This window comes from Choristoneura fumiferana, chromosome 22, assembly GCF_025370935.1.
Source record: "Choristoneura fumiferana chromosome 22, NRCan_CFum_1, whole genome shotgun sequence".
Lineage (NCBI taxonomy): Eukaryota > Metazoa > Arthropoda > Insecta > Lepidoptera > Tortricidae > Choristoneura > Choristoneura fumiferana.
In genome coordinates, this window is record NC_133493.1 from 9,781,971 (window position 1) to 9,798,997 (window position 17,027).

At 37.4% G+C, this 17,027-nt stretch overlaps 2 protein-coding genes across 12 annotated transcripts in view; both read left to right on the forward strand.

Annotated features, from left to right (window-relative positions):
• Positions 1-3,121, forward strand: part of Rcd6 (Reduction in Cnn dots 6) — a 60,108-nt gene extending 56,987 nt beyond the window's left edge. For both annotated transcript variants that reach the window (XM_074104793.1, XM_074104794.1), the window contains exon 7: positions 1,428-3,121. In XM_074104793.1, coding sequence (XP_073960894.1) covers positions 1,428-1,948 — 521 coding nt within the window. In that variant the 3' untranslated portion in view covers positions 1,949-3,121. The remainder of the gene's footprint in view (positions 1-1,427) is intronic.
• A 1,810-nt stretch (positions 3,122-4,931) lies between these two features.
• Positions 4,932-17,027, forward strand: part of LOC141440309 (uncharacterized) — a 50,238-nt gene continuing 38,142 nt past the window's right edge. For 3 of the 10 annotated variants that reach the window (XM_074104781.1, XM_074104785.1, XM_074104791.1), the window contains exons 1-2: positions 4,933-5,371; positions 6,410-6,471. In XM_074104781.1, coding sequence (XP_073960882.1) covers positions 6,429-6,471 — 43 coding nt within the window. In that variant the 5' untranslated portion in view covers positions 4,933-5,371; positions 6,410-6,428. Of the gene's footprint in view, positions 5,372-6,409; positions 6,472-11,549; positions 11,816-17,027 lie in introns of those variants that run through there. The other 7 variants (XM_074104784.1, XM_074104783.1, XM_074104787.1 and 4 more) reach the window with 5 other exon arrangements.

A 17,027-nucleotide genomic window follows, 5' to 3' on the forward strand; every position in this document is an offset into this window, starting at 1 on the left:
ACCATCAATATTTATAGCTGAATGACTTCCATTGCAGGACTAAAAACATCAAAGATTCCAATGACCTTCACGTGAGGGCCAGCCCACGCAATGTGGGGACAATTGCCCACAGTCCACAGTCCTAAATTTGGCAATTTGTCTGCTGGGCTATGTCATTTTGATTCTTCTGCGGAACTCCTTGTTTCCCAAGCAGGCCCGTTCAAGGCTAATCTCGATTGACTGTTTTAGTAAAACATCTTTTTTTATGATTGTGTTGAGAACTCATTTTGAACGAATCCCTAAAAAATGGTAACAAAAACTTGATTGAAGTCAGGCCCTTTACTACGAAGTGCAAAATTCGAACGTCGTATCTTGCCGTCCCGCTCATACTAGTATTATTTAAAACGAGTTAGAGGGACGATACGATACGAACTTCGATTTTCGAATTTCGTTGTAGCCCTACAGTTGAAAATCCCAAAAAGCTCTTGTCTCAACCTTAATCTTCAAATTATCCGCTGCGCCTGCGTCTCTCCCGTGAGCCATAACCCTCGTTAAGCCATTAACGCCCGTTCACACGTTGCCATTGCCACAGTTACAATCCCATTAGTGACTGTCAAACAATCTGGCACCGTTACGTAGCCTTACTTTCTCAAACTCTTATCTCATTTATAATGTGATTGCCAAATCGATCTTACGGTGTTCTCAATAAAGCATACAGTTCTAGTACGGGTCTAAGCTGCGAAAGAGTTTGGGTAGGTAGGTAGTTGTTTTGATAGGTAACTGAGCGTGAAATCAGACATTAGTATGCTGTTTGAATGAGTTGATTAACATGATGGACTGGAATTACTGTCTTTGGCTAACCAAGCTAGCCATGACTGACACTTGCAATTTATGCCTTTTGCTTCGCTCGCGTTACTCCGGGATTTTACAAAGTTTCCGTGGTCATTTCCCAAATTTTTTTGTATAAAAACTTGTGATACATCTTCAAACTTAGCGGTTGGATTTTAAATCTTGGGATTTTTCTTGGCGACAGTATTTTTTTTGAGATATACCAGTAGGTATAAGAATGTATTTGTGAATAAAGATATTTTGACTTTGATTCATTATGGGAATATCGGGACGAAAAGTAGCCTAGGCGTCATAATTTTACCGTCTACAAAACAAATTTCATTCAAAATCCATCCAGTTTTAGTCGATCCATACAATATTTTGGGGCCATATATCTGGAGACCCTGTTTTTACAGCTCGAAATCATGGATTGAGTCTATCTCCCAAATTTTGTTGTAATTGTAGATAAAAACTCAGGATACAATTTTAAAAAGAAATGCCCACCTCTCAGATTATACAAACAAGGGCCCATCTACACAGTCCACACGGATAAAATTTGTATTTATTATATTAGTAAGTTACTTACCTACTAACTTAGTTTTTTTTTTTGTTTTTTACAGGCAAATCAGGTTCCATGCCAGACCTGCGCCGTCACCTGGCTTCCCGGCAATCCTTCAACCAGGGCTACCCGCAACCGCCCCCTGCCTACTGGCAGCACCTCGCCGAACGCCAATACGCGGCCAGCCTCCGAGGCTTTCCCAAGCCTGGACCCTACCCGCAAATGTACGGAACCTGGGTCGGACCCCGCTCCGGGCCATACGACAACCCCTACAAGCGAAGACATTCCATAGTCGGAGCTTTTGCTGATGAATACCCCGCTAAAGAATACGAATACGAAGACCGAGCAGACTGCAAAAGCGAAATGGCGTACCCTTACCACAGGCATTATTATGACCCTAGAATGTACCAGGATTATGATCCGAGATTTTATCCTAGAGATGACTATGGGGTCAACTTGCTTCGACATGATCCGTACCATTTTAGTAACAGAGGCTTCTATGGGCCAGGGATGAGACACAGTCATACGTCTGTCGGCAATGAGTCCGATGATCTGACTAAGTATAAGGATGTTGCTCTGTGATCAGTTTAATTTAGGCTTATGTCTAACATTTGGTGCTAAGTAAATGAGATATTGTATCAATTTTGATAGGAAAAGATTGATGTAATTTTTTTACAAGTGTTCCTACTTTTTAACTGTTTTGGGGGCACAAGGACGGCACCCATAAATTTTGTGATGAAGTTTCGACGAAACTTCGCCCCTCCCGTCCCCCTCTGATGAGATGTTATGAGGTTGGTCCGATCCCCTTAATCTCACGTGAGATATTTCAAAATGCGTATTTTTATTTAAATACCGTTAATCTTTGCTTGATTGCATGCAAGGTAAACGTTCGAATGCTCGACACGCTAATGCCCGATAGCCGTCACCCTGCTGTCAAATCTATTGCTAATGACATAAGATTAAAGATGCCAACTATTGGGACAGTGACGAGCACACGTACGTTTACCTTACGAGTATTTTATTCGTGTTTTACTCAAGACCTTCAGCCCCGGTAACGATCCACTGAGCTCACGCCATGCCTACGTATATCCCACAGCAGTCACTTCTATACCTACCAGTGACACTTATACGTGTCACAGACGTAACATATTCCGGTCATTTCCGGTGCCATATCACGTTTGTGATCAAAATTCTTACTAGACGTCATATTTGCCGCAGCTCCTCTCTCTCTCTCAAATGAGATTGGGTGAGATTCGGATCGATCCCCTCCAACTCCTGTTTCACCTAAATTATGGATGCCCTCCAACCATTAAGCTGATCGAATATCCTACCTAATGAAATGGTCGTTGGTCCATTGCGTGAAAAGGACAGCACTATTTCAGGAATAAGGCTAATAAGTTTCCTCGTGTCGAGCAATGCGGGACATTTACCTTACCTACCTAATTATATTCATTATAAGCTATTTTAATTAAGTTGGATTTATGAGGAACTAAAAAGATTTTCGGGTGCTCAGGAACGCGAACTTACTGTGTTGATGTCCCATTTGGAATTTAAAAGTCATGACTTGTGACAGTTGCGATAGATGGCATCGGTTGGGTTTCCTCTTAGCGTGTAGCTATAGGAGGTGTGGTGTGGGTTCGATTCCGTCCCTAAGCACCCGAAAAAAGTTTTCGTCAAACGCATATCTAATAAAAACACACACACACACACACACACACACACACACACACACACACACACACACACACACACACACACGCACACGCACACACACACACACACACACACACACACACACACACACACACACACACACACACACACATATATATAATTTTGTTGTCCTCATGTTTTACGAAAAGTATAGCACAGAAATCAATGATATTTTACAATCAAGATATTCATTAAGTATATTTTATATGCCTGTGGATTTTTCGATTTTTGTAAAATGCTTTATTTGTCTGTAATTCTCGTGCAAAGTTGACATATTTTTTTGTCGACTTTTGAGCTCCTGTAATTCTAATATTACACATTTATATGAAAATCTGAAAAATCACAGGCATAGATAATTAACCGGGCATTAAATAACCGGGACTACGTTTGTATGGAGAATGGAACGAAGAGACTTCTCTTAAACAGTGATGGTACTAACTGCGGAAGTGAGAACTCAAGAAATTCATTTTAGGCTGGTAACGTTTTTCAGCTCCTGTTCGGCATTAAAAAGAATTTAAATATAATATATGATTGAATTAATATTTATTCATTGTCATCGGCGATTAGTTCAATAGATAAGAAATTAAATTCAGATTAAAAATAAGATTTGAGAAACAGCTGTATTAAGTATTCTACATGGAAATGTACTTAAAGTTTTGTAATTACCTAGTTAAGTAGTTACCTAATAACCAAAGGTGTAAATATTAAACGATGATCTTCCTTTTCTACTTTAAAATGAAATATTTCGAGTCATTATATTATAATTGTAAACAAGAACCGATTACATGATATTTTTCTTAGAATAAGTAGAACTTTTATTCCACCCAAAACCCATTCCCAAGCTGTGAAATGTGACAATCTTAAAGTTAGTTCTGTAGCCACAACAGATTATTCCACACCAAAGATCCACCAAGCGCCATCTAGTTTCGAATAGCAGAACCAATATGGTCACGTGATTTCTGTTCTTTCGGATTTATTCATCTGGGCGGGCGGGCTACAGCTCCAGCCAGGGCCTCCACAAGGAAGGGGTCTCCACAACAGAGGTTAAAAAAAACTTTTATACCCTTTATTGACCCTGGGCTGCCAGACCTCTAAATCTGGCCCTGAGAGTTTTTCTCAGATCATTCTTGATAATTCGGTCACCAGGATAAAACTTTTGTTTTGGTTATTCTCTGCTTCAAATAGGTATTTCATAGTTAATTAAGAAAGAAAGAAAGAAAGAAAGAAAGAAAACATTTATTCGTGACAAACTTAAGAACAATGAATTAAAAAAAAAAGAAAAATATAAGTAAAATATAGTTTTATGTATGTCACGAAATGGTCCCAAATCAGCAATCTGCTGGTCTTGCGAACGGCGCTGGTCTTTCTTTGGGATCAATTAAGAAGAGACCTTTATTTATTTATTTATTCCAATAAAATTTTAAAAAGAAACAAGTAAACAAAACGCTTCAAACGAGTTTGATAACAATATCCTAACTAATAGCAATAACGAAACGTCCCACGGCCAAATGCTGCCATTTTACAGCACAAAACTTCCTCATTAAATGTACTTTGAACTACAATAAATTCGACACCTGAATAATTATTTCACTTCCTTTTTTTATTTCAAAATATAGGTATTAAATGTAATTATAAGTATTGTTTATTTTAGCACTGGCTATTTCACGATGCACCTGAAAATAGTTTACCCATTTCCATTTGGCTACAGTCGGCTACACTAAACCAGTTTTCCAACAGTGCATTCAGAAAAGTTTAACATAGTGTTATCTTTTTCTTTTTATAACGAATAAAGTGAGATAGCTTGTTAGATGTCAACCCAGCAAAACACAGAGTACTCAGGATCCTACATATTTGACACTAAAAAGGTCAGCCGAATTTTGTCGGCGTTGCCGACCTACCTACCTGTCAAAGGTAGAAAACTAGTCGACGGACGGAAGTTTTAAAGTTATTTTACAACATTCCTTCAAAGTTGTTTTGAAGCTGTATTGTGCTAATAAAGTGATATTGAACTTTTGTTATGTTAATCATTCCAATCGGACTAATTCTACGCGGTCGTGTTAAAGTTACTAAGTTGTGTTAGTTGAGTAACTGTTCTGTTGTGTAGGTGGCTACTGCCCAATGATGTGAAAGTGTATTTTCGCATAAAATTTAGATCCCATTGTTTAAATCTTTCCTGGTAATTGTTGGGAAAACATACGAGAGATTGTGTGTTAGTTCTGCAAGAATACATTATTGTGGCGATGTGAATGTGTTCCGACTGTTTTTGACGATATTCCGTGGATGTTCATTTTGGTAAGTTATTATTATTATATTTGCCTAAATACCTCCTAACGAACTGAATGTTGGGTTTTATGTTATGTATTGTATATAAACAACACAGATAGTAACTCCATTAGTTAAACTTAGAGGGAAGGCTAGCCAAGGCTTTAGTTGTAACCATTGTTTTAAATGAAATTCATCATTTATTTAATGAATGAAAAACATGTTTTGTTTCCGCCAACCATGCACTGGAACTTATATTGTGATTGTACAATATAGCTATCATAAGATGTGTTTTTAACCTTTTATATTAGTCATGGATCCATGACTGATGGCTCTTTTACTGTTTTTATTTTTATTTCTAAAACTAATTATTATTTGAGTCAAAATGGGATTAAAGTGCAGTTTTTTGTTACTTGTTACATTTTGTTCATTATTTGAGATAAAATTACCATTATTAAATTAAAAATTCATTGCTAAATTGTACTTTGTACTTTCATCGATGGTAATTTTATATGAAGATAGACACATAATTTTGTTATAATTTATTGCCAAATTGATCAAACACCTTTTTTCCTTTGTGCGAGGCAACTTCAATGCAAAACTGCCATTTTGTTTGTTGTGACCAAAAATTTAAAGACCACAAAAAATAAAATAATAAAACATATTGAATATTACAAAGAAACATTTTTTGAACAGGGCTTGTAAACTGGTTAATTTTCCACTGCGGTTATAGCCACACTTTGAGAGCCTAACCCATAATAAAGGTTACGCTCACAAGAACATTGCTCAAACCCGTTAATATTTGTGCTGAAATAACTGCCTGTCCTTTACATCTTCCTGCCTCCTTCCTGCTTCCTGCTTTGACCCTAAACCGATTTAGATGTAATTTTCTATGGGGATAATCTCCAACCCTGGGAAGTGCATCGCATATTTTTTATCCCAGATAATTGCATGGTTCCTGTGATCGCAATAAACAAATTCTTTGCAGATAGTGTCTTGCACAACGGCTAATCTATATAGATATATATATGCGCATCTTTTTAATCAATTATAGTTTTTTAATTACAGTTGCATGTAAATTGCAGCAATGGATGTGCCATCACAAGAGACGGTGGGACTTCTGTCCTCAGGTAAATATAATAAGATTGCATAATTAATTCTGCCTTGCAATCAATATCAGCAGTAAGTCTGAATTTTGATCTTTGATGCAATCAGATTAAGAATATCAGTAGTAAGTCTAATTTTTAATCTTGGTCAAAATCGGACTTACTTCAGACTTAAATCAAGGTGAAAACTTTTTGATAACTTTTTCTTGGTTTCCTTACGTTTTAAAAAAGACTTTCTCGGAAGGCCATCACAGATCTGTTTTGAAGTGAATGAACTTAAACTAAAAATGATGAAATGTATAAGATAGGTACATATAAGTGCGCAAGGTAGCTCTACTAGCACCCATCTAAATACTGGTCTATCTAGGGCAGTGTCTCCCAACATGTGGTCCGCAAACAATATTAAAAAAGAAATATGAATATCACAAGTATGCATTTTTTTTTATTCCATGGATTCAGGTAAGGGTTGACACCTTTTAAAAAGTTTGGAAAACACCAATCTAGTGCATAGCGAAAGATTGATCAATTCCACTACCATAAATCATGATGTTTATTATAAATCACAATGTTTCTCAGGTATTTCGAAATGTGTACCTGGTAACTACATTATATTCTTGTTTCTATTTACCTATGTGACATTGTGAATTAAGACAAGAGGCTGTATTGTCTAACGTTGCTGACACTCGCAATCACAATCAAATGACAGTTTTTGTATGTGAAATCTGTCATTTGATTGCGATCGCGAGCGTCAGAAACATTAGGCAATACTCTTTCTGTTTTGGAACTGCTTCTCAACCATTGTTTACTTATTTTTAGTAAATGAATGAATGAAATATTATAGGTACTTAACTACCTAAATTCAATCATAATCATACAATTAATACCTTTATATATTTATTGTGTACAAAAGCAAAACGCTTGTTTTAATGTTTAAGTAAATCGTATTATGATTTATGTTAGAAAAAAATAATCAGCCGGGTTTCTTGTACTGGCCAAATAAAGATCAGTACCTGGGCGACCGAGCTTTCTCGGGCTAAAACTCAATAATGACCGTTTTCCCAGAGATAAGACCAAGCTAGATCGATTTCTCATCCCCAAAACCCCCACATACCAAATTTCATAGAAATAGTTGGAGCCGTTTCCGAGATCCTGATTATATATATATATATATATACAAGAATTGCTTGTTTAAAGGTATTAGATTAGATAGATTGATGTATAAGAGCCCTTTGCGGCCCACTTACAGTATAAATGTTTTATTTCTAATATGACGTTGTTGAAAAACGGTTCCATAATATGGAAAAATCTGTTAGTTACATTTTATAATAACAAAACATGTTCATTGTTTTGTTACAAAGTGTTTCAAAAACCATATGGCATTGATATACTTACTTGCTTAACAAATTCAATGGTTGTGCAATACAATCCCAAATCCAAATAGACTTTCAGTCAATGACATAAAGTTGAAATCACCTTGCACGCCAGATATAGATAAAAGACGTATAGGCATAGTATTGATAAATAAGGTATTTCAAGAATGCTGATTTTGTACCTTTTGAAAGGTTTTGCTGATCAACTTTGGACTTTGTTTTTATGCATATAGAATAGACTTTAGTTTACTACGAGATACTCGTAGTTTAAGTGATCAGTGGAAAAATCATTGAAAAATTTACCTAATTGTTTTTTTTATGCAGCTGACTCATATTGGCTACTGATAAATGATAATGACTTTAATGTGATAATCCGAAAGTCTGGCATCTTTTGTACTACTTCCTTGTACAGTCACCTTCATTAATATCTGCCACAGCGGAGCATGCAAAAATATCTGACGCGTACCGGTAATAGAAATAGAGTCGTATCAGATATTTATGCACGTATTGCCAAATATCTTCCACGGCGGAGCGTGCAAAAATATCTGACACGTACCGGCGGTGGTGATCTCTTACCATCAGGAGACAAAAAACCGGCAATATAAATAGAGGTGTTTTTTTTTTATTTATTTAATCAAACGGCACATGCTAATACACTCAATTTTGGTATCGCCAAACTGTTACCAGTTTGTTGGCAATGAAACGCTCAATACATTTATTGAATCATGCACCATACGAAACAGTTCACAGCTTAAAACTAACATGCACAAAATACCTACTTACATTTTTTTGCATTTTTTTTCTAAAAGGTTTGTTTTCAGTCTCTTTTTAAGGACCGGTTTACTACACTTAGGTTTGTCGCTTAACCACCCTATTTCGTTAAACAGCCTCGGCACTAAATATTTATTTAACCTTTTCCCGTAATAATTGGCTGCTGGAGGCTGTATTAATTTACCCTCTCGTACCCTCCTCGTGTTGTATTTATTAGTTACGGGGCATTTATATTCATTTAAATAATAGTTTTCTAAAGCAATCAGATACTTAATTTTTATCTATGCACGTTTTGTTTTGTCAAATATTTTTGCTGGTGACTGTACGCTTATAAAGGCTTGAAACGTCGCAGGTTGAAGCTTGGAGCGGCGGAAACGTCGGGTCCGGAAGTATCCGGCAGCAATGCGGTGTAACAGTGACAATACACGTTGATAATACAAAAATACCCGGCATAGGAATAGGTATAATTAGTTGGTTGCGTTGTTATAGGGGTGCAGGCGTTCTATCTATATCAGTTGGGGAGAGGTATTTTTATCTTTTAGCTTTAAACGAGCGATTCTTGTATATTTATTTACTACTGTTTACCTGCGGTTTCGCATGCGTTTATCATTGGATCTAGCAGTTGAATTAAAATTGCGGAATTTAACAAAATACCCGTGGGAATTCCCAAAAGTAGCATCGTGAATTTCATTTAAGTTTCAATAAAACAACTGTGTCAAAGTTCATGACTCTAAACCAGCTATACTCACCTGCGGCCCGCGGGCCCACCAAGCTTCTGTGAGTGACCCGCCTGGCATAAAAATTATATAAGTACATTTTTTTTTACTTTTAATGCAGTTGTCACAACACATTTGTGGCCCACACAGAAAAAAGGTTGAGTACGGCTGCTCTAAACCTAGTGTTGGAGATTTCGAGATTTTATCCCAATTCCATGGAAATATCGGTATAAAAGTAGCCTATGTGTTATTCCAGATCTCCAGCCACTTACGTACCTAATTTGTTCCAAATCGGTCCAGCTTTTTTAGCGTGAAGGAGTAACAAACACACGAACAGTCACCAGCACCAATATCTGCCACAACAAGCGTGCATAAATATTTGATACAACTCTATTTCTAGGGCCGGAAGGACGTGTCAGATATTTTTGCACGCTCCGCTGTGGCAGATATTAATGCTGGTGACTGTACACACATACAAGGTTTCGCATTTATAATATTAGTAGGGTTTAACGATCTATTCTTGTATATTCATTTATATCAGGAATCTCTGAAACTGCTCTATGATTTCGGCGAAAATTACTAATGAGGTTTTCGGGGACGAACGATCGATTTGGCTTGGTCTCATCCTGGGATAATGCGTGTTTTCGAATTATACACACACACATCACGCCTGTATTCCCACCCAAATGGGGTAGGCAGAGCACACGAAACGTTACTGCTTCGGAGCCACTTTTAGCAATTTTAGGTTTAAGGTTCGAGTTAGGGTAGTTTTTCGAATTATAAAGTTATTTTTTTTTTCGCGCAATAACTCTGTCACCAGCGTGACGGTGCAACGGTATAGCGTTGGACTTGTCAATCGCAGGTCTAGAGTCAAAATCTAGGTAGGATGCGACGTTAGTTTAATAGTATATCTTTTTATTTAAGTATTTATTAATTAAAAATGCGAGTTAAAAAAGAGCGCCGAGCATTGGCGCATTTGGCCCAAAGAGAAGCTCGATTGCGATACAAAAGGTATAATTATATTATTTGCTATGTGTCACACAGTATGAAACATAATTATTTTTTAATATTAATAAAATGTTGGAAGAGTTCCTAGAGTCTAGAAATTTATTAAGAACAGTATCCTACAGAAAAACAATTTTCAAGTGGATATTTTTACCCGCATTTAAATAAGTAAGGTTAGTTACTTTTGGTTAGATGTAGTATGGATTAAATAAATATCGTTAGATTATATCAGCTCTGAAGTAACTGAGGCGAGATAAAAAAAAGAGCCAAGTGCGAGTCGTACCTGCACACCGAGGGTTCCGAAAAAAAATCAAAGTAATGAAATGAGTTTAAACCACTCAAGTAATCGAGATTAAATATTGAGCTACTGTTATTAGTTTATTAGGTAGTTAGATAAGCAACTTAAGTACCTGAGTTAATCTCTATCATAGAGCACCTGTGTGCGTAACAAACACCATATACACACGCACACATACACAACTACTCTATGATGAACCTGAGCTGTTTTAGTTACATCATAAGAAAAAGATAACACACGACCATTAGATAAATATCGCTAGAAATGAAGAAACAGTCAAAAACGAGAACAAAGTTTTGCGATATTACAGCGAAGAAAAATACTGTGGTGAACTTGCGTGTTGTCTTTTGATTTTAATGTTTGACTAACGTTATGAGGATCCTTTCCTTTGCTGATTCGCCGAGCCTTTGGCTAAGTGCGAGTCGGGACACGAACATGGAAGGGCTCGGTTCCGTGTTACCGTGCAATTGCTATTATTAACTCGAACAAAAAACGCTAAATAAATTCGCTTTGGGCTTAAAACCACTAAATTTCATAATACCTTATTCACTAATACCCCTAATTTCATTATGACTTTTACTTAAAATGTCATATTCTCTAAATACCTAAAGATTGAAATGCACAATTCAAATACCAAATGAATGAAATGACAAAATATTAAAACAACTCAAACCGAAAACACCCAAAATTTTTAATGTTGTTTTTGGATGTTTCTTAGTAGACAGATGCATGTTTATCTAAACGCTCATCGCTGGCAAATCCCCCATGAGGTAAACATCAACAAAAATTTGGCCAGACATTTGATCTCATCTCATACCATGTCCTTACTCAAATCATCTCGTTGTGCGTGTCGCTGAGGTGTTTAATAGTTGAATCTGGATGGCTTCTGGATCGATCTCGCGCCTGCGCCGTGCCCCATCCCCGTACAAAGGCAAGGCGGCTCTCTACCGAGCTAGCCCTGTCAAAATAATACAAGAATTTCGCGAAATATTCACGCACGCACCTAAAATAAAAATTAAAAATAACTAAACTCTTCCAAAACTCGTTCGAAATTCCATCGTTAATTTTGGCGCTTCGTTTGTTTATATTTTTTATCGATCGCGAATTGTTTTTTTTTTCGGCGTGTTTAAATTATAAATGTGCGTGTGTAAGGTGCCGGTTTTAATTGATTTAGTGGGTTGAAGATGTAGCGGCTGGCTACAGGGCAGGTAAGTACTTGCGGCACAGTTACTTGTTGCGCTCGCTGTTACGTAATATATTTTAATATGAGGCGCTAAAAGCAGTATAGTCAGATGCATATTTTCAAGCCCATAAATATGCGATGTTTAATAATATCACCGCACAAAGCATTGCCTGAGGTTTAGGTAATTTGAACCACCCGGAATTTCAGTATGAATGCTAAGTCATACAAAAAAAATCTAGGTTGATTAAAAATAAAGTGGTTCAAGATATCCCAACGTCCCGGAGCTTCCTAAGTTGCGTATAATTTCTATGATGATTTACAAATGAAATGAAAATAATTATTTCAGGATTAAATTCTTATGAATGTTCCAGTTAGGCTTATCTTTAATTTTATATTAATTACGATTACAAAACAGTTGCAATATATGCCTTTTCTTACGCAACTCCATAAATACATACTTGAAAACCATTTAATGTTGAAACAAGATCCTAATTGCTTATTTAATCTGACTTGGATTATTAATTGATTGTCCCTATCTGTTGGATAACCAGTCAATAATTTACTGGAACGGCAGGCAGTTGTAATGTCACTAATTCACAATGCACCTACTTACCTAATTATTTTTAGAGTTCAGTTTTGTTCAAAAAAATAATAAGTCGTCAAAGGTTCAGTTGATACTGATTCTGAATTAGATTGATATTTTTTTGAATTTTAAATCGTTCAAAGTAATTTTTAGTTTTTTTTGTTGTTGTTATATTTTTAAGAGTAATAAAATAAGCTCATAACCAACCATATATCATCATCCATCCCAGGCTATCTACGTCCCACGGCTGGGAACGGATATGCTCTCAGAATGAGAGCTGGAGCCGTAGTTCCCACGCGGGCCCAGTGCGGATTGGGAACTTCCAATAGAAACGCTTCATTTAGGTACCTATAATCGTTCCGCCGAGCTGTTTCCACTAGAGCTACGCTGAGCGAGGTTAGGTAAATGTATATTGTGTTTTGTTTCTATGATGTGTATTTTTTTCTTTTTTGTATTTTCTATGAGTCATGTTACTTGAAATAAATGAATATTATTGTTCATATTATAATAAATGAAGTGTTTCTATTAGTTCACGACAAATACATCGCTAGCAACACATGCTCGCACATCTCTGGTGGAACGCAGCGTTAGGGTCTCAAATTATCTTAATACCAATTCATTTTACGCGTGAAGTGGTAATAGAAATACATTCGCTTTTATACCTAATATTAGTCAGGTAAGGATGGATGGATATGTAAGAAAAATAAAACCGGCCAAGAGCGTGTCGGACACGCCAGAAATAGGATTCCGTAGCCATAACGAAAAAATTTAGTAATATTTTTCTAAGGATTTCGTATTTTGTACGGAATATTCCAAGTTTAGGTATATTTTATACCTTAGGCTGCTATTTACTCTTAAGCTACTAATAATTCTCAAGAAAACTTAACCGTTTAGTTTTCCTTGTAAATTTGATACACTGACTGCCATCCTGATTTTTTTTAAATTTTTCCACCCACCGATTTAGATTTTAAGGGGGGGGACGCTCGATTTTAATGAAAATTTGAAAGAAAGAAAATACATTTATTCACAACACAAGACAATAAAATTATTAGGTACAAAAAAAAACAACACAAAGGTATGTGTCATTGCGGTTGTGAATCGACACTGGCTCAGCATAAGGCTGAAGCGTTAAAACCCCCAGCGCTGATTTTCAGCCAGCACTCGGCAACCCTCGGCCGTTATAAAGACTACTACACACCATTTGCACTTTAAAGTTGAATATTTTGCAACAAATCACTGAATCGCAAAATCGTTTTATCAACCCCTCAATTGTTTTTTAAAGACCTATCCAAAATACCCCACACTACAAGGTTGGATGAGAAAAAAAAATAACCCCCACTTTACGTCATGGGAGGTACTCTAAAAAATTTTTTTTGTTTTTTTTATTGTGCCATTTTGTCGGCATAGTTTACATATATATTCGTGCAAAATTACAGCAAAGCCGCGGACGGACAGACAGACAGAGAGACAGACATGGCGAAACTATAAGGGTTCCGTTTTTGCCATTTTGGCTACGGACGGAACTCTAAAAATGGATCGCCTACGGAACACCGTTTTGTGGTCTGGTCGCTCTTTTCTCTCTTCATTACGTTGCTTAGGCAGTAAACCGGCATTATTAGCCTGTTAAACGTCACTTAGCGGCATAACTGCACGATAAACTTGATGTGGTGACCTTTCACTTTATGGGATGTTGTAGCATTATTATACTTTAGACGAGAGTCGTTATGAAATTAGTATTGATAGACAAATCATGGGATCGTTCGAAGGTTGTGCAAGGTCCGCCTGGATTGCTACCACCATCTTGCTTGCTAATCCTGCACTGTTGTGTTTCGGCGTGGAGAGTAAGACAGCCGGTGAAATTACTGGCACTTGAGGTATGCCGTCTTAGGCCTCTAGGTTGGCAACGCATCTGCAATACACCTGGTGTTGCAGATGTTTATGGGCGGTGGTGATCTCTTACCATCAGGAGACCCACTTGCTCGTTTGCCATCTAGTCGAATAAAAAAAAAACGCGCGAGCGAAGCTCCACGACACGCCTAATTTTTGTGGTTCGACCAAGAAGGGATGAAAGAAAGATAAAAATAAAGAATAGATTAAGTTGAAAAGAGAAACAGGGGCGCCATATTGTTAAGGAATATTTCTTTGTAGGTATTTCATCATCTCAACGAACACCATCGTATCAGTCGTAGGACATTCACGTTTGGACATTTGCCTCCCCCATAGACGTTCAGTTGCTTCGGTTGGCAGCGGCCTGCATCCACCGTGAACCCGCGGCTTTAACCAAGTCATCTGTTCTCCGTGCTATATGGCCTGCCCATTGCCACTTCAACGAGCTAATTCGCATGACTATGTCGGTGACCCTCGTTCTTTCTGTTTACCAGTTTTTATTTAACTTTCAATGTTTGTTTATTATTTAAGTTAAAATTGCAAGTCGAAGTTCACCCATTGGTAGTCACCGGGTTGACTTGAAATTTGAGCAGGATATTTAGGGCCAGTACTGATGGACTGCGTTCCAACTGTAAGGTAACTGTCGACTGCTCATACATTTTTCGTTGCAGTTCGTTTTTTTTTTTATTCGTTTGGATGGAAAACGAGCAAGTGGGTCTCCTGATGGTAAGAGATCACCACCGTCCATAGACACCTGCAACACCAGGGGGATTGCAGATGCGTTGCCAACCTAGAGGCCTAAGATGGGATACCTCAAACAAGTGCCAGTAATTTCACCGGCTGTCTTACTCTTGACGCCGAAACACAACAGTGCAAGCACTGCTGCTTCACGGCAGGATTAGTGAGCAAGATGGTGGTAGCAATCCGGGCGGACCTTGCACAAGGTCCTACCACCTGCAAAATTTTGCAGTCGGCATAACTGCACTCTGACTGTAATTGAAATGTGTGGGCAGTCGGCAGTTGACAGTTACGTTGCAGCTGGAATGCAGTCCATACTGGCCCTTAGTATGGATGACAATGAGATAGCAAAATATTGCATTTTTAAACTATTTTCAAGACCATAGACTGTTTAAACAACATATTTGTCAGCAATCCTTGCAACTAGTTGTTCCATTTGTGTTATCATATCACGCGGTGTACGCATTTTTTTTCCTTGATGTTCATGACACTGTCATGTCTACCAAATTGCAACTAAATAGTTCCCGAAGATCCAAAGAGTGGTCTCTTAAGGGTTCTGAGCTTCCTTTTGTGATACGGGACATTAAAATAGTAGATTGATAACCAAGGGTGGAAAGTGACCCATTTCACCCGAGTTATTTCTGGCGCTCGAACGAAGTAAGAGCGCCAATAGTTCGAGGGGAAATGGGTAATTTCACCCGAGTTGGACACTCTACTTTTCATTTCGACTGTGAGGAAAGTAAAATACTACAAAAAAAATTAGAATAATAATAAATTAAATTTACTTATATCCAACCTCCAACAGCAACTTTTCGACTGGCCACTTGCCAAGGCCGACTTAAAAAAAAATCGCGTTGGTCACGACCAAGGAGCTTATACACAAAACTGGAGGTTGAACGCCGAACGAAGAAGTTTGACCTTTATAACTTATTTAATATTCCATCTCTTTCTTTCACATTTCACGAATGATCTCCATCTCTTCCTTAACCTAACTAAAGAAAGAGATGGAATATGTTCGTGACGTAATAAAGATCATTTTTTTTGTTTCAAACGGATGTTCGTTCAACCTCCAATGTTCACGACGTGCATCTAGATGGCCATACCGAAACGTGAAAAAAAAGTCTTCGACTGCGTGGCTAATCGAAAAATAAAAATTAATACTTTCCACCCTAGAGATGAAAACGCAATTTTCCACCCGGCTATGAAAATACACCAAAGTGTCATTGTATCAATGAAGTAGATACATATTCTCTTTCAGATTTGATCCCTGAACATTTTCGAGCAGTATTTAAAGTATTCAATGTCAATCGGTATCTCATTAGAAAATATTTTTTAACAATACGTCGTTATAACTGAACTAATCGCTAAATGAGGCCTAACTCGCCTAATTAGTCAACGTAGAACCGGCTACACAAATATCTACATCATAATATACGTGACGATCAGTACGAAATATCACGTTCATACAAAATTGTTAGTTACAAATGTTTAGGTGTGTTTAAAATATATAAGTTGAATCGCTCACGCATCACATAAATATATCATATCATTTCATTTCATTTTCATAATCTCCAGTACCCTTAGAGTAAGTTTTCGGTTACAAAATACGTCTCGATCGCGTTCGCGTTAAATAAAATCTCAATTTGTATGGAAACACGAACAGCGCCTCTAGCGGAATTTGCGATGTTCGTGTTTCCATACAAATTAAGATTTTAACGCGAACGCGATTGAGACGTATTTTGTAACCGATAACTTACACTAAGGGTACAGGAGTGTAAAAATGAGACTAAATTTTCCCTGTCAGCTTCTTCTGTCACACTCACCCACTCGTCTATACCTATAAAACAGTACCGTGACTGACTGACTCACTCACAGACAACGCACAGCCTAAACTACTGATGCTAGAGACTTGAAATTTGGCATGCATGTACCTCGAGGGTTGTTGAGGTGCACTAAGGATTTTTCGAAATTCCCACGGGATAGGGAAATATCCAAACTTTTTTCGTTTCTTTGTTTGTAGTCGAATCTC